The sequence below is a fragment of the Capra hircus genome, chromosome 21 (assembly GCF_001704415.2).
Source record: "Capra hircus breed San Clemente chromosome 21, ASM170441v1, whole genome shotgun sequence".
NCBI classification, from domain to species: domain Eukaryota; kingdom Metazoa; phylum Chordata; class Mammalia; order Artiodactyla; family Bovidae; genus Capra; species Capra hircus.
Genome location: NC_030828.1, coordinates 59,646,402 through 59,664,645, shown reverse-complemented (window position 1 = coordinate 59,664,645; position 18,244 = coordinate 59,646,402). Strand labels below are relative to the sequence as shown.

Here is an 18,244-nt window from a genome sequence, read left to right as displayed (position 1 = left end):
ATCATTGGAATGCTCTGGCCGGTTCTGTGCTAATTTATCTCTGTCAAGGCTCGCTTCCACCCCAGGCCCCTCGGCAGAATGCCCGAGGTCACGGGAGAAGGGGCAGGGGCTGTGATTTGAACCCCAGCTCCTCTGTTCTCCATGTCCTGTCTCTTTCTGCATCATGCCGCCATCTTCTCAAGGCTCCGGCTATTGTCGTGTTGTCCAACTACTGGTTTCGTGTCCATGACAGAAAATATGCCAGCTGGAGCCAGAGGGCCGCGTGAAGGTGGATGTGGTGCTGCAGGCTGCCGAAGCCCTTCTGGCATGCTGCCACGAGGACCAGAAGCCCGAGATCCTGGCTCGGCTGAGAGACATCAAGGCCCAGTGGGAGGAGACGGTCACCTACATGACCCACTGTCACAGGTAGGGCGGCCGGGGACCTTGCCAGGCCTTCATCTGCAGGCCTGCTGCCGGCCCGCCATGCCCACCACTGTGCTGGCCTGGGGCTCCCTGCCCAAGAGACAGCTCTCAGTCCAGGGATGGCTGGGAACAGGATGCTCTCTTGGGATGTCAGCCAGCCTGCCTGCCTCTTTCTAATAATCGAGCTTAAGGATAATAATAGACAGCGGGAGCCCATCGCGTTTTGCCCACAGTTAGTTCCTAGGAGGCTTGCCTTGTGTGCACCCTCCAGCAGAAGGGGCTGAATGGCCCCAGGGGGAAGAAGCCCTGTTGCCTTGGTAGCACTTTAGTCTAGATTTTCTCTTTGTACCAGGGAGCCTGGTGGTGGTGGGCTCTGCCCTGAGATTGCTTTTTGCTCTGCTGGTTACTTGCTGTGTGGCCTCAGGAAAGCTACTTGACCTCTCTGAGCCTCGCGTGTCTCATCTGGACAATGGATATAATTGAGGGATTCCCTGGTGGCTCAGATGGTAAAGCATCTGCCTGCAATGTGGGAAACCCGGGTTTGATCCCCGGGTCAGGAAGATCCCCTGGAGAAGGAGATGGTCATTAAGTGTTTCTTAAAGAAAGTTATTAGGAGGATGGCAGGAGATACAAATGTCAAGAGTCAGATGCAGCCCTCAGCATACAGGAGGTCTTTGATGGGCAGAAGCTACCAGCCTCCTCTCCATCTTAATAAAATCAGAATGAGTGGACTGGCAGGACTTGCATCGTGCTTTCTGCTTTTCAAGCTCTTTCATTGGAATTCCAGACAAAGTGGCTGGATGTTGGCTGCACCAATAGTCCATCTCCATGTTACAGATGGGAAACTGAGGCGGGTGCAGAGGCCGGGTGAGGCAGAGATCGTGACATGCCTGGGAGCCACACACAGGCCCCCAGCCCTCTGTCCCACACTGAGCAGTGATGAGCCCACAGATTCTGTTTCCTCTGCAAATGATGATATACACACACTCCCCATGGCAGCCTTCTTGGGACAGCTAGTGGGCACCCATGTAGTAAGAGTCAGAGTGGCTGTGTGCGGAGTCCAAACACCAGAGAGAGTGACTAGAGGACACTGTGCCTCTCTAATGGGAGTTTTGGGCTAGGATTTGGGGTTCTGGTGGCCAAGGGCATCAGCAGGCCGGGGTTCTCAGAGCAGGTCTAGAATCTGAGCTACCCCGATGGTCAGCCCCATGGGGCTTGCTTCCCAGACAGGAGGGTCTTGTCTAGTAGGACTAGGGTGAGGCCTGAGAGGGTGTCCTTATGCCCGCCACCCACAGTACTGGGGAGGGGGCAGTGGTACGGACTCCCCGCCCTGAGCCAGGTGGGGGGTGCTCACCATGCCCGTGGCTTCCACCCGCAGCCGCATCGAGTGGGTGTGGCTGCACTGGAGTGAGTACCTGCTGGCCCGGGATGAATTCTACCGCTGGTTCCAGAAGATGACCGTGGCGCTTGCGCCCCCCGTGGAGCTGCAGCCCAGCCTGAAGGAGAAGCAGTGGCAGCTGAGCCACGCCCAGGTGCTGCTGAACAACGCGGACCACCAGGCAGTGCTCCTGGACCGGCTGCTGGAGGAGGCGGCCTCCCTGTTCAATAGGATCGGGGACCCCAGCGTGGACGAAGATGCCCAGCAGCAGATGAAGGCTGAGTATGACGCCGTGAAGGCGAAAGCCCAGGTGGGTGACGGGCTGTCTTCACCCATCCATGCGTTTATCCCATCTACCCATCCAGCCACTCATTTGCTCTCTAAACATCTATCCATCTGTCTATCCACCATCTACCATCAACCCACCACCTCCCATCCATCCATCTCCCTACCCTCCTATCCATGTTTATCCACTCACCACCTATCTCCCCACTAAACTCCCAAACCTCCCGTTCACCGTCTACCCACTCACCACTGCATCTACTTACCTACCCAACCTTCCATCTATCCACCCTCCTTTTCACCCATCAGTTTACAAACTCGTCCATCTGCCTCCCCATCAACCTAACCAGATCTCCTATTCTCTCTGTACAACCACTTAATCACTCACCCGTCTATTCATTCACCTGCTCATCAACCCTCCCTTGTCCTCTTCACGCACTCATACTCATCCATTTCTCCACCACCCACTGTCCACCCTTCACTCACCTCCCTTCTGTCTGCTTGTCACCTGTCTCTTCACCCACCCACTCAAGCATTTTGTAGCTACCTACCCATCAGTCTTCCACCTACCCATCCACCCAGCCCTCTACCATCCATCTGCCCACTGACACATTATCTACCATCCAGATGGCCAGTGTTGCTCATGCTTAATACACAGCAGCAGCAGCAGCAATACATATGTGGGTACCTAGTATGTGGGTGTTGACTGACTGGCTGATGGACCGTGAGCTTCACTTCCGCCTGACTCTCCTCTCCTCTTCCTCCCTCTCTCCTCTTGTACTTTAGTCCTTCCTCTTTGCTCTCTCTTGCCCTTCCCACAGCCCCTCTGTTCACTCTTTGTCCCTATCTCTCATCTCATTCTTTTTTTAAAAAAATTAGTTTATTCATTTTAATTGGAGGCTAATTACTTTACAATATTGTAGTGGGTTTTGCCATACATTGAGATGAATCAGCCATGGACGTACATGTGTCCCCCATTCTGAAACCCCCATCCCCCTCCCTCCCCATCCCATCCCTCAGGGTTGTCCCAGCGAACCGGCTTCAAGTGCCCTGTTTCATGCATCGAACTTGGACTGGCCTCACCTCATTCTTGCCTTGGTTTAAACCGTCCATTGAGTTATTATGTTCAATTTTGTTTCGAGAAATTCTGTTTGGTTTTGTATTATGTCTGTTCTTTGTTCCATTGTCCTTTTTCCTTTAAACTTTGCACTTCACCCAGATAAGGATGCTATCCCTAGGCATTCTAAGCATGCATATTTTACAGTCATCAGGCTGCTCCGGTGGCTGAAGTTCCAGGCCCGATGCTTCTGTCTGTCTGGCCTCCTAACATGGTGGATTGTTTCTGTGGGGGCTTCGTAATTCTGAGCCGTGAGCTCGTCCTATTTGAACTCTATCTGCAGAACCCTGTGGCTGGGCCTGGCACTCAGAGAACTTGTGTTTGTTCCAGCCAGGGTGCTGTGGGAATTTACCTTCAGGATTTCTGTTTTCATGTCATTAAATTGTCTTGGGGGTTCCTAAATCAAGCAGGTTCTCTGCACTCGAAGCCCCAGCCAAAATGGTGCAGAGGCTCCTGACTACATACTCTGAAAGGTGAATGTTTCTTCATTTGTTTTCTTAGACAGAGCCCAGGCTGAAAGACATGTGCTTCTTTCCTGGATTGTGCTGGTGGGAAGGTTTCTTTCTCTAGTTCACCCTTTGACAGAGGGGGAGCCCCTTGAGGGTTCTGCCTTTGTGCAGTGGTCTCCACCCTCTGGGAGCCAGAGTCTAACCTCTTCCCACAACCTGAGCAACCAAGGAGATGTCAAGCACACTTGTGAGTTTAGTAACCTGTTTTCTGTAGCACCTTTGCATCTGGTCCATAGGAAACTGCTTACCTTGGCGTATGTGGTGTGTATATGTGTGTGGTTCTGCATCTAAAACATGCCTGCTACATTTTATCCAGCATTTCTGGCTGGCTGTGGTAGAAGGGTATTCAGGGTTCTAGTCTCCTGTGTTGCTGAAGCTGGAAGTCTCCTGGGTCCTTCAAGTTATGGGAGACGGTTCTATAATAAGCCCAGATCTGGGAATCCACAAGCAGGAATAGGATGCTAGCCTCTGAATGTTTGGGGAGGGACCTGGGTTCCAGGCAGCCTCTGCTGCTTCCCAGCTGTGTGGCCCCAGGGCTGCTCACCCTGAATGAGTGTGCATCTGAGCTCTTTAAAGACTGGAGATCATTTTCCCAGGATAAAGGATGACATCTGCTCTCAGTAGCTATGATAAAAAAATAGCCACAACAATGGTGTCTGCCATACAGCAGGTGCTGGGAGCCATTCACTCAATGAATGAGAACCCCGCCCCTGCAGCTTGGAGGCTTGGAGGACAGGCAGGTGGGTGGAGCTTGTCTCTAGGAAATGTTACCAGTTGGCCCTCCCTCTCCACATCCAAGTGACTGGAGCCCGCTTAACAGCAATTCTATCTTCAGGACTGCCCCGTGGGCCCAAGCAAGGGGAGATGCCTGCGCATGGCCTCCTTGCTGTGACTTTACAGGAAACAGGTTCTTGTGTCAATCAACAGAGAGCTACTCATGCAGGAAGCGGAAGGTGGCTTTGTGTATGTGTGTGTGCACGTGTGTGTGGAAGGGACATACTTGGGGCACCCATGAGCACCAGTTCTGAAAAATGATCACCTCAGAGGTTCTCATCGTCCCTCCAGGGGACTCTCCCCTCCATCGGATTCAAAAAATAAAATAAAATCATAGAAATCACAGCTGTTATTGGCGATCACTTCCTTTTCTAAGTCCCTTCATGTCTTTGACCTCACTTCATCCTCCCTGTCTTCTTACGTTGCAAATAGAGAAGGTGTATGTGACTGGGACCCCTTTTTTTACCTTAAAAAATAATCCACAGATAAATAGCAAGGTCCTATTGTATAACACAGGGAACTATGTTCAATATCCTGTGATAAACCGTAATGGAAAAGAACATGAAAGAGAATGTATGTGCCTGTATAACTGAATCACTTTGCTGCAGAGCAGAGATGAACACAAAATTGTAAATCAACTATACTTTAATAAAAAAAAAAATTGTTTTTTAATAATTTAAGGGTTGGATACCACTGGCCCTTAGAAAGAACTAGAAGTCCTGGCGACTTCCTACGTGGGCTCCTCCGTTGGTGGAGCCCCGGGTCCTGGATGAGCCGCTGCACCTGTGCCCGTCAGAGGAGAGTGGAGGGGGGCAGCTGGAACTCTTGTGGGTCAGGCCCAGAAAGCAGAAGCAGTGGTACACGGGAGGTTTCGAGCTCCTGGATGAAGGAGCAGGTTTTTTCCTAAGGGTTTTCCCGAGGCAGAGCCCAGCTGGCAGCCTCCTGGGCTAGGAGTATGGGGGCTCTGCCTTTTAAGGATGAGGTTGGGGTGGCTCAGGGAGAGCTGCCACCCTGGCTGAAGCCCTTGGAGTTGCCAGATGAGCTGATGAATTCTGACCTTGATGTGGAAACTGGGGGTTGGGAGGGGGCGTGGCAGGATGATTGGACCCCATGAAAGAAAGCAGTTTGGTTTGGACTTTTGGGCAGTTGGCTGAAACTCACAGATGCTTGATTTTCTCTTTCTGGATGTCAGAAGTTTGGGAGCTCTGTTGTAACTCATGGAAGCCCAGGTAGCTCTTGGAAGGGGGCTGGGATGGGGATGGCAGACTTGGAGCTGTTTCGTCTGTCCCAGAGCAGGCTGCAGAAGGTTGAAAGGTGCTGGATGGGGAAGGGCCAGGGCCAGCCCCTGCAGAGCCTCTGAGGTTATAGTCAAGCTGTCGTGTGAATGTGCCCTTTGCTGGAGAGAACAGCCATAGTCTCCATTGGATTCTAGATGGTGCCGTGACCTTCAGAAGACAGAGAGGGGCAAATTTTTGCAACACCTTTACAAGGTTCTTCATTAGTAAAATAGGGAGTAGCCTTCCCACATTCCCTGACATCAGCCTTCTAGGCATACCCCATACCAGGCCTTCCAGCCCCAGAAAAAAGGAGAACACTCTGGCCCCATCCTATGCGGGGTGGGGGACGTTGCATGTCCAGTAGCCCTGAGGTTCTTGGCGACCCGGATGCCTCCTAGTCACCTGCTCTCTGTATATTTGATGAAAGCCTCGCCTTGTGTTCAAGGCAGATGAGAAAGCCACTCTGAGGAGACAACTGAAATCCTCCTACCCTGGTGACGAGAGCTGTGCAGGGATCCCTAGAGGGCCAGGCCTATTGTCAGGGCGGGCACGTTCTCTGGGATATTGTCTTAGCCTGCTTGGGCCAGACAGAAAAGAACACCATAGACAGGGCAGCTTTAAAACCAGGAATTTCTTTCTCACAGTTCTGGAGACTGGGAGGGTGGAACTCAAGGTGTCAGCAGATTTGGTCCCCACTGAGGAAGGAACGATGCTGAAGTTGAAACTCCAGTACTTTGGCCACCTCATGCGAAGAGTTGACTCATTGGAAAAGACTCTGATGCTGGGAGGGATTGGGGGCAGGAGGAGAAGGGGACGACAGAGGATGAGATGGCTGGATGGCATCACCGACTCGATGGACGCGAGTTTGAGTGAACTCCGGGAGTTGGTGATGAACAGGGAGGCCTGGCATGCTGTGATTCATGGGGTCGCAAAGAGTCGGACACGACTGAGCGACTGAACTGAACTGAACTGAGGAGTCTCTTCCTGACTTGCAGACATCTGCCTTCTCTCTGTGTCCTCACACAGTGGAGAGGGAGGTGTCTGCAAGCCCTCTGATATCTATTCTTATAGAGGCACTAATCCCATCGTGAGGACCCCACCCTCATGACTTCCTCTGATCCTGATTACTTCCCAAAGGCCCCCCCTCCAGATATCATCACTTTGAGGGTTAGGGCTTCAACAGGTGAATTTGGGGAAGCAGCATCTTAGTCCACTGGAAATACTGTATGTATTACTTTCATTTATTTATTTACTTCTGGCCGCCCTGGGTCTTCACTGCTGCAAAGGGCTTTCTCCAGGTACGTGGGCTTCTCCTGTTGCCAGGCATGGGCTCTGGGGCACACAGGCTTCAGCAGTTGTGGCACATGGGCTTAGTTGCCCCGCCGCATGTCTGGAATCTTCCCAGACCAGTGATCAAACCCGTGTCCCCTGCATTGGCAGACAGTTTCTTAACCACTGGACCACCAATTCAGTTCAGTTCAGTTCAGTCGCTCAATCGTGTCTGACTCTTTGCGACCCCATGAATCACAGCATGCCAGGCCTCCCTGTCCATCACCAACTCCCGGAGTTCACTCAAACTCGCGTCCATCGAGTCGGTGATGCCATCCAGCCACCTCATCCTCTGTCGTCCCCTTCTCCTCCTGCCCCCAATCCCTCCCAGCATCAGAGTCTTTTCCAATGAGTCAACACTTCACATGAGGTGGCCAAAGTACTGGAATTTCAGCCTTAGCATCATTCCTTCCAAAGAAATCTCAGGGCTGATCTCCTTCAGAATGGACTGGTTGGATCTTCTTGCAGTCCAAGGGACTCTCAAGAGTCTTCTCCAACACCACAATTCAAAAGCATCAGTTCTTCGGCGCTCTGCCTTCTTCACAGTCCAACTCTCACATCCATACATGACTACTGGAAAAACCATAGCCTTGACCAGACAGACCTTAATCGGCAAAGTAATGTCTCTGCTTTTGAATATGCTATCTAGGTTGATCATAACTTTTCTTCTAAGGAGTAAGCGTCTTTTAATTTCATGGCTGCAGTCACCATCTGCAGTGATTTTGGAGCCAAAAAAATAAAGTCTGACACTGTTTCCACTGTTTTCCTATTTCCCATGAAGTGATGGGACCAGATGCCATGATCTTCGTTTTTTGAATGTTGAGTTTTAAGCCAACTTTTTCACTCTCCTCTTTCACTTTCATCAAGAGGCTCTTTAGTTCCTCTTCACTTTCTGCCATAAGGGTGGTGTCATCTGCATATCTGAGGTTATTGATATTTCTCCCGGCAATCTTGATTCCAGCTTGTGCTTCATCCAGCCCAGCGTTTCTCATGATGTTCTCTGCATAGAAGTTAAATAAGCAGGGTGACAATATACAGCCTTGACGCACTCCTTTTCCTATTTGGAACCAGTCTGTTGTTCCATATCCAGTTCTAACTGTTGCTTCCTGACCTGTATACAGATTTCTCAAGAAGCATAGACTTGGATTACCGTGATATTGAATGTTTTGCCTTGGAGATGAACAGAGATCATTCTGTCATTTTTGAGATTGCATCCAAGTACTGCACTTTGGACTCTTTTGTTGACCATGATGGCTACTCCATTTCTTCCGAGGGATTCCTGCCCACAGTAGTAGATATAATGGTCGTCTGAGTTAAATTCACCCATTCCAGTCCATTTTAGTTCGCTGATTCCTAGAATGTCGACCACCAGGGAAGTCCTATTAACATCTCAACTTTCACCAAAGAGAGTTCTTTCCCTCATTTATTCTGCTAGTTAACAGGCCACTATCTTTGCCTCTAAAAATCCGGTTTTGACTTCTGATATGTTAATTAGCAAGGCCTCTGGTGTTGGTAGGGACAGGACCACAGAAGCATGGTAGGGCCTACTCTGGACTGGGGCCTTTGAGACCACCCTGTGGCGTGGGGCGGATTGTTGACCAGGACAAAGGGCTGAGCCTGGGGATGAGCAATGGCACAGTCAGCCGAAAGCAACTGAAAGTCAGGAAAGGACAGAGCAGGCTGGTTGCCGGGAGGCGGGGCCTGCTTGTTTACTTTGCTAGTGGTTTTCAATCCAGTGATTCTGTTTTCGGAGGGCCAGGCAAATAGTAGCATCCGCCTCCTCCCTGCCTCCCGGGGCAGGGGCCATGTTTGTTTGGCATCTCGGCCAGGAATCAGGGCCCTTCCTGCAGCTCTTTGCAGAGGCATGATTCCACACTGCCCTTGTTAATTGGTTGGGTTTTGACATTCCTGACGACTCTGCCCACACAGATGGGTTAATTGTTGGGTCTAATGAGAGGAGGTGGAGCGCTCTCTCATTTGTCAGGCACATTCCTCCAACGTGGCCCGCTGGGCCGCGGCTGAATTGTGTTCTGTGATCTTGTTCTGCCTGGCACGGAACGCGGCTGGATGCCTGCCCTACTCGGCCGCGTTCCTCTCTGAGTGCCTGCTCACCATCACAGAGGCTTTTGTTTACTCTGGATTTCCCCGAGCACCAGCACCTCGTCCTTCACACACGCAGAGCCACCAGCCGGCACTTTTCTTGGACAGTTGGCTTCGGTACAACATTTATCACCATCAGCATCAAACCAGGGGCCCAGCCTTTAATTCTCTGCGTAGTATTCTTGACCCACTTTGTTTTATGAATTAATCTTCCCTTGGAGGGAGGAAGCTGGGAAGGATGCTGGTGGATGCAAATAACCCCGGGAGGAGGAGGAGCCAGCAAGGGAGACAGGAAGGAGCCTGCCACTGTACCTCGGTCCACTTTCAGAATTCAAGCAGCCCCATGTTTTCCATCCGCCAGGCGCTAGTGGTGAAGTTCTGAGCCTCACTCCCATAGGAGAATTTTCAGCTCTTTACTGAAAGACTTGGTTTCGTACCTTGATTTCCCCATCCCTGAAATGGGGATATTATTTCTCACTTGCTATGGTAGTTGCAAAGGTTTAAATGGGGCTTCCCAGGTGGTGCTAGTGGTAAGGAACTCGCCTGCCAATGCTGGAGATGCAAGACAGGCTCCACCCCTGAGTCAGGAAGATCCCCTGGAGTAGGAAATGGCTACCCACTCCAGCGTTCTTGCCTGGAAAAATTCCATGGGCAGAGGAGCCTGATGGGCTACAGCCCGTGGGGCTGCAAAGAGTCGTGTATGACTGAGCATACACACAGCCATGCTTAAATAGCTAGAGACTATCTTAATAAAACATATTTTTTAAAAAGGTTTAAATGAATCAGTATTTCTAGATTTGATGAGGAGCCTTCTCCATGGGAGGCGAAGGCACATACAGATAGCCAGGGAGGTTATTCAAATCCACGTGTCTATCTACCCTTCCCAGTTAAGAATTGTTGACTTAGCATTGTAGAAGGTCAGGACCTTCCTGAACTCGGCCTGGCCCCATGGCTGAGAGCTGAGGTCAGCAAACTATGGCACGTGGGCTCCAGCCAGCCTAATGCCTGATATTTTTATGACCTGTGAACCAAAAAGAGTTTTTATATTTTTCAATGATTGGGGGAGAAGTAAGACAGAACATTTCATGACATTGTGAAAATGGTGGGAAGTTCAAACGTTAGTGTTCATGATTCATTTGACTGGAATACAACCCTTCCTTGTGGATTTGCCTGTGGCTGCTTGTGTCCTACAAAGTAACAAGCACATAAATGGTTGAGAAGTTGCAACAGAAACCGCGTAGCAGGCAACCCCGGAGTATCTACCATCTGCCAGAAAGAAAGGGTCTGCCACCGTCTGGGCCCGTGCAGTGATTTTGGAGTCTGGGACTTGCCACGGTGATCATTTACACGGAGGTCTTAGGGCAGCGCTGGCGCCTCGGTAAGCGCTCGGATGGTGGTGATATGTAGTTGTTGCTGTTCAGTTGCTCAGTTGTGTCCAACTCTTTACGACCCCATGGACTGCAGCACGCCAGGCTTCCCTGTCCTTCACTGTCTCCCAGAGTTTGCTCAGATTCATGCCCCTTGAGTCGGTGATGCCATCCAACCATCTCATCTTCTGTTACCCCCCTTCTCGTCTTGCTGTCAATCGTTCCTAGCATCAGGGTCTTTTCTGATGAGTCGGGTCTTTTCCAATGAGTCGGCTCTTTGCATGTAGTTGTTGCCACGGCCACTTTCCGAGGACGTGGCAGGAAAAGAGCCAGCTGTGTGGTTGACAGACCCAACGTTAACATGCTGTAGGTCTGTAAAGCCAAGAGTGTCTTGGCTGGTAGCTAATAAGGCAGAGAAGAGTGTCTGAGATCTTTGTGTCCAGTGAAGGGGTTGAGAGTCGGTTGCATCACATGCTCCACACACACACACACACACACACACACACACACACACACACACACACAGAGTCAGGCCTGGGAGGCCAGGGACAGGCTGGGCTGGGGACCCTCGTGACCCTCCCCTCCTCTCCCACAGGACAGAGTGGACCTGCTGGAGCAGGTGACCCGTGAGCATGAGCGTTTCCAGGAGAGCGTGGACGAGTTCCAGCTGTGGCTGAAGGCGGTGGTGGAGCGGGTGCATGGCTGCATGGGGCGGAAGTGCCGGCTGAGCACCCAGGACCGTCTCTCGGCTCTGCAGGTGACCCCGGCGAGTCTCCGCCGGAGGAGGGAGGGGTGCTCAGGGCTGGTGGGTCTCTGTTAGGGTTTATTTACTAGGATGGGGCCGGGAGGGCGGGGAGCCCAGAAGGTACAACCATCCCCACATACAGGCCCCGAATGAGGTTAAGCATGGGATCTGGTGTAGAACGGGTCTGGGGCCTCAGCTGCTTTATGGAAATCTCTGAGCCAGCAGGACGTTTAGACACCAAGACCACGGCAGCATGGTCTCACATGGGGACATCTGGCCATGGAGATGTCTTTGGCTGTCACAGCTGGGGGCAGAAGTGCCCCTGGCATCTGGTGGACGGAGGCCAGAGATGCTGCTAAACATCCCACAATGCACCGGACAGCCCCTACAGCAAAGCGTTATCTGGCCTCACATGTCAGAATGTGAGCGTAAGGAACCCTGGGGTAGGCATGGAAATTCAGCGGGGAGAAGCTGGGTCCACTCTGGCCTACCTGACTTCCATGACCTCAAATGTGCTCTGCTGTTGCTGCTGCTAAGTCGCTTCAGTCGTGTCCGACTCTGTGCGACTCCATAGACAGCAGCCCACCAGGCTCCCCCATCCCTGGGATTCTCCAGGCAAGAACACTGGAGTGGGTTGCCATTTCCTGCTCCAGGGGATCTTCCCAGCCTAGTCATCAAACCCACGTCTCACATGTCTCCTGCAATGGCAGGCAGGCTCTTTACCGCTCTGCCACCTGGGAAGCACGTACAAGGCGTATTTGTCACTAAAAAGGAATAAAGTGCTGGTATACATGACAACATAGCAGAATCTAAAAACGTTATACTGAGTGAAAGAAGCCAGTTTCAAAAATTAACTTATTCTGTGATTTCAAATAGATGAAATTCTAGAATATTCTGGCATGTTAGGCATGCTCTGTATTTTGATAACAATATGAACTTCATGGGCATGTATATTTCTCAAAACTCTTTGAACGGTAACACTCAGGAGCTGCTGCTGCTGCTGCTGCTGCTAAGTCGCTTCAGTCGTGTCCGACTCTGTGCGACCCCAAAGATGGCAGCCCACCGGGCTCCCCCATCCCTGGGATTCTCCAGGCAAGAGCACTGGAGTGGGTTGCCATTTCCTTCTCCAATGCATGAAAGTGAAAAGTGAAAGTGAAGTCGCTCAGTCGTGTCCGACCCTCAGTTACCCCACAGACTGCAGCCTTCCAGGCTCCTCCGTCCATGGAAATTTCCAGGCGAGAGTACTGGAGTGGGGTGCCACTGCCTTCTCCGCTGCATAGATTTCCTCAATTTACGGTGTGGCTGTGTTTGGATGAGCCCATCATTGGTTGAAAATACTGTAAGCTGAAAATACATTTAATATACCTAACCTACAAAGCATCCTAGCTTAGCCCAGCCTACCTTAAGTGTGCTTAGAACATTTCCATTTGCCCAAAACCTTCTAACACAAAGCCTGTTTTATGACCGTGTTGAATATCTCAAGTAATTTATTGAATACTATAGTGAAAGTGAAAAATAGATTGGTTTACACTCATTGCCACTGCCCAGCATCAGGAGAGAGCATCGTGCTACTTATCACTAGCACGGGAAAGGATCAAAATTCAAAGTGAGATTTCTGCTGAATGCATATTACTCTCATGCCATCGTAAAGTCAAAAAATCGTTAAGTTGAACCATTTTAAGTCAGAGACTGCCTGTACTTTACTCCATGTAAATTACACTTCAATAAAAGGTGAAAAAAAGATTTTGAAGGTATTTTCAAGAAAACCAAACTTAAAAGTGTTTATTTAGGAAGTTTTATAAAAGCGTTTATATTTTTAAAGTTAAAAGTTGGTGAACATTTATTTTAAATGAAAGGTTATATCATTGTTATGAATGAAATACCACTTCTCATTCATAATTAGTAGATAACTATACAAATATGTGTAATGACGCCAGATGGGGTCGTTAGGTTCTATTCAGGTCTGTACTTTTGCCAGCTGAAGGCTCCAAGCCTGAGGCTGCCTCTGTCTTTGTTAAAAATGAAGATTAGGGTCTTCACTGCAGGTCTGTTCGTTAAAGACTCCACACTTCCGATGCAGGAGGCATGGGTTCCATCCGTGGTCGGTGAACCAAGATCCTGCATGCTGCATGGTGCAGTCAAAAATAAATACGTAAAAATTTAAAATAAAATAGGAAGATTAACAAATGTCAGTGTTGAAAACAGAGAAGTACCCAACAGAGACTTTCCCTTTGACTTAATCAAATAGCTTGTAAATGACATGGGAAGGGAATTACATCCTTAATGTTATAAAGGCAGACAGTCCACCCCTTGGAAAGGTGCCCAGGCTTCAGCCCAGGGATAGGAATTAGCACTTGGCATGATGTTCCCAGGGGCCTTGGGAAACGCAGCAAATGTTTCCTTTTCCTCTCATATTTTTTTTTCCCTATCCTCTCTCCGCTCTAGGGCATTGCCGATGATTTTCCTAAGGGTGAAGAGTCCTTGAAGAGGCTGGAGGAGCAGGCCGTGGGGGTCACCCAGAACACCTCTCCTCTGGGTGCAGAGAAGATCACCAGAGACCTGGAGGAGATGCGGGACGTTCTGGAGAAGCTGCGTGGGCTCTGGGAGGAGGAGGAGGGAAGGTTGCGGGACCTAGTCAAGTCTAAGGGAGCCTGTGAGCAGCAGAGGGGGCAGCTGGAGGCCGAGCTGGCAGAATTCAGGAAGGACCTTCAAAGGCTGGCAGAGGAGGGCCTGGGGACCACAGCCAAGGCAGCGACCGAGGATGAGCTGGTGGCCCACTGGAGACTCTACTCGGTAAGCAGAGTTTGGCGACGCCACAGGACGATCCAGGTGCTGTGTGTGCCTCAAGGCATCCCCACTTGAAGCTCCTCCATGTAGTGGAAAGATCCTGCTAAGTCTCAAGCACACTTGCTCTGGTTTTCTTGATTTTGGATCATCTAAGTTCTGAGTATAGTAGGCAAATTGAGTGCTTGTACCCATTTTCCAGATGAGGAAACTGAGACCTAGAGGGTTTTTTTTTCCCCCTCAACTCTCCCAAGATTACATGGTAAATTGGTGGGTAAATAAGAGGTGTATTGGCTCCAAGTTTGCCATTTCCGTGCCTGATAGTAGGATATGGGGGACACTTTCTGAGCACAGAGCAGGGACTGTGACATCAAGGGAAGGCTCTCAGTGTAGGGAAGATGAGGTGTGCACACAGCAGGAACTCTGAAGAGGCCAAGCAGAGGATGCCTGTCCTGGGGAGGGTGGAGTGGGTTCCAACCCAGACACGGCATCCAATTGGAGCACCCTCCCCCTGTGCACACCCACCCTCGTGCACACTCGCGAGAGGTTTGGCTTGAGGACAGAGAAATTTTTCAAATAAGGATTGCCACCACTCCTTTCATTCCTTATTACACCAGCAGCCTAGCTCGTCAGTTCCATTAGGAGAAATACCTAAAAGAAAAGCCCTCGGGCCTTACCTCCACCCCTCACTGCTCTGTTTTTTTCTCTCCCGTCTAATGTTGCTCATATGCATAAATATTTGTGTGTAGATAGAAATAAAGTACACACACACTGTAGCATCAGTCAGCCTTGCAGGAGACCAGATTCACCTCAAGGGTCAACTTGGTGCCACGGTGGGAATTGCCTCCTCTGTGGGATTGTCCTCCTCGGCACAGGGCAGGGGTGGGGTGGTGCAGCGGTGAAGGGCGGGGACTTGTGGGTCAGACTGCCCGGGTGCAAATCTTGGCTCCTCTCCTTGCCAACACGCTGACTTTGGGAAAATTGCTTTAGTCTCAGTTAAACGTGATGTGGACGTGATGATAACAGGATCTGCCTCCCACATTCCTCATGAATGTGTGAAGACCAAAAGTGCTCAGAACAGCAGAGAATCAGCACTCAGGGAGTGTACGGCTTTTACTAGGAGCTCTAAGTGAGGGACAAGGTCAAAGGGTGCAAACTCGGCAGGTTGGGGGGGAGAGTAAGTTCTGGAAAGCCCCGGAAACACTCGCCTGTCCTCACAGTCACCTGCCTGTGCATGTCGCTTCGCTCAGTCATGTCTGACTGTGACCTCGTGGACTGTAGCCTGCCAGGCTCCTCTGTCCATGGAATTCTCCAGGCCAGAATATTGGAATGGGTAGCCGTTCCCTCCTCCAAAGGATCTTCCCAACCCAGGGATCGAAGGTCTTCCACATTGCAGGCGGATTCTTTACCAGCTGAGCCACCAGGGAAGCCCCATGCCCGGCTACGATTCAGGAGGCCTTTCCCGAAGCAGGAGGCTGAACACATTCCTGCAGGCTCTGTCTGTCCCTCCCGATTCAGGTGTCAGTTATGACCAAGATATGACTAACTGGAAATCAGTGAGAGGGAGTTTCAGGACTTAGTAGAGGACTTATCTTCTTAAGCTAGCGCTTATGTTGTAAGAAGCACTCCTGCTCCGTTCTCGGCGCTTGACAAATCCGGTGGCTCCCTGTTACCGTGGCAGCCGGGAAGTGGGTTCTCAGGCCAGCCAGGGTCCTGCCAGAGCCCATTTGCTTTCTACTTCCCCACCCTGCCTCCTGCTGAGTGTGGACCCTGCAAGGGTCAAGGTGAAACTCATCACTTCCTGGGACTGCAGGAAAAGGCTTTATCTCAATGCGATCGGGGCCTCCCAGGTGGCGCTAAGTGGTAAAGAACCTGTCTGCCAGTGCTGGAGAGACAGAGAGATGTGGGTTCAATCCCTGGGTCAGGACGATCCCCTGAAGGAGGAAATGACAACCCACTCCAGTGTTCTTGCCTGGAGAATCTCACGGACAGGGGAGCCTGGCGGGCTACAGTCCATAGGGTCACAAAGAGCTGTACATGACTGAAGCAACTTAGCCTGCATGCCCTCAAACGGTTGAGTGGCGTGGTTCGGGGTTGCCAGGTGGAAATATCCTGTTGACTTGCCAACAACAATAACTGCATCTGCAAATCACCTGGTTTTTAAAAAAATTATTTGTAGTTGTGGCAGGCAGGATCTTGAGTCTTCATTGCAGCATGCAGAACCTTTTTCTATCTTAATTTCAGCATGTGGGATCTAGCTTCCTGACCAGGATTGCACCCAGGCCCCACTGCTTTGGGAGCGTGGAATCTTAGCCACTGGACTACCAGGGAAGTCCCCCAAAGCATCATTGTGTCCCTCAGTGCGGGTGGGAAGTGTCAGAGGGGCCAGCTCCGACATCAGGTCCACCGTTTCCCAGCTCTGCAACCATGAGAAAACTCTTAGCCAGAGTTTCCTTGTGTGTAAAGTGGAGATGCAGAGGACTACCCTCCAGGATCATGGCGAGACTTAGTGAAGGGGACCCCAGGGCACTGAGCACATTGTCCTGGTTCCCTGGGTGTTAGTTATCTGTGTAATTCGGTGCCAGTCCATGGCCACACGGTGAGGTAGGTGATGAGAAAGAGAAAAACCAGCTCATCAGGAGTCAACAGAGCGGGAGCAGGGGGTGCAGGGGCTGAGCTCTTGGGGCCCCCGTCACTGCCCTGGGCGACTGTGTTCCCCCAGGCTGGCCTGCCCCTATGGCCCACGTTCAGCCCCCTGCTGTCTCAGAACCTCACCCGCCCCCTCGGTGTCATCTGTTGCTGCAGGCGACCCGGGCGGCGCTGGGTGCAGAGGAGCTGCGGGTGGACCGGCTGCAGGCCCAGCTGAAGGAGCTCATCGTCTCTCCCCAGGACCCGCAGCCACTCTCAGACAGCGTGGTTGCTGCCATCCAGGAGTACCAGAGGTACCGGGCGGGCCGAGGGAGGGCCTGGACCCCACGCTCAGGGGCCTCTGCCCATCTGGCACCAGCTGCAGCCCGCTTGTGCCCTCTCGGGCACTGTTCCCATCCCTGATAGCTAATAATTCTTGCTCCTCTCAATGACTGGCTGTTATAGGGTCTCCCTGGGCTCAGGCACTGACCCCTTTCCGTAATATTTTGCATTCTGCTTCCAGAAAGAGACCTGAACTTTGCTTTTTCCTGTGCCAAGTAGCCTTTTCGCTCATTTCCATTCAGTCTCCTTATGCAACTTTGTACCAGAGACGGGTCTCCTGTGTAATGGTCCAAGGGGAGGGCTTTCTGCTAGGCCAGCATCATGCCCCCACCTGCTGGCGGTACTGATGGAAGCCCCTGGGCCTGACTTCAGGCCAGCTTCTACCTCCCATCAGCCCATGGGCTTGGGCACAGTCGGAGCTCAAGGCTCTTAGCTCAGCAAAGACCAGCGGATCAAATATCCACCCCGTGGGGAACTGGGCACAGTTTAAATTTGGAATCGGTGCCTGTTTTTACTGTGTGAGGCTCAGACGGGTTTGGAACACAGCCCAACCGTTCCCATCTCTGTTGCTGTTGTTTTAGTCGGTCAGTCGTGTCCAATTCTTTGTGACCCCATGGACTATAGCCTGCCAGGCTCCTCTGTCCATGGGATTTCCCAGACAGGAATACTGAGGTAGGTTGCCACTTCCTTCTCCAGGGGATCATCCCCCACTCAGGGATCGAACTCGCATCTCCTGCCTTGGCAGGTGGGGTGTTTTGTTTTGTTTTTTTTCCCCACCACTGAGCCACCTGAGAAGCACCCCCGTCTCTGTAGCATCTCATTTCCCTGTCTGATACAGGAGGTTCCCCGAGGAGGAGCTCAGGGAGCTCCCCCCTTGCTGGGTGTCTCTCACCCCACAGTGTTAGCAGGCCACCCTTCTGTATATTCAGAGCAGCGACCTGGTTCCCCCAGGGTGCTAGTGGGCAGTGGGACAGGGTGGCTGAGGTCTCCTTCGCTGCTCTTGTTGAGGTGGCGGGTGCTGATTATCTATGACTGAGGGCTAGACAGTCTATATACATTATATATATCCATATGTATATACATATGGGCTTTCCAGGTGATGCTAGTGGGAAAGAATCCAGCTGCAATGCAGGAGATACAGGTTCGACCCCTGGATCAGAAAGATCCCCTGGAGGAGGGTACTGCAACCCACTTCAGTTTTCTTGCCTGG

General features: G+C 51.3%; 1 protein-coding gene across 4 annotated transcripts in view; it reads left to right on the top strand.

Annotated features, from left to right (window-relative positions):
• Positions 1-18,244, top strand: part of SYNE3 (spectrin repeat containing nuclear envelope family member 3) — a 127,013-nt gene that overhangs the window by 50,201 nt on the left and 58,568 nt on the right. For all 4 annotated transcript variants that reach the window (XM_018066222.1, XM_018066221.1, XM_018066223.1 and 1 more), the window contains exons 3-7: positions 233-405; positions 1,781-2,090; positions 11,131-11,292; positions 13,726-14,073; positions 16,870-17,006. In XM_018066222.1, the coding sequence (XP_017921711.1) occupies positions 233-405; positions 1,781-2,090; positions 11,131-11,292; positions 13,726-14,073; positions 16,870-17,006 (1,130 nt within the window). The remainder of the gene's footprint in view (positions 1-232; positions 406-1,780; positions 2,091-11,130; positions 11,293-13,725; positions 14,074-16,869; positions 17,007-18,244) is intronic.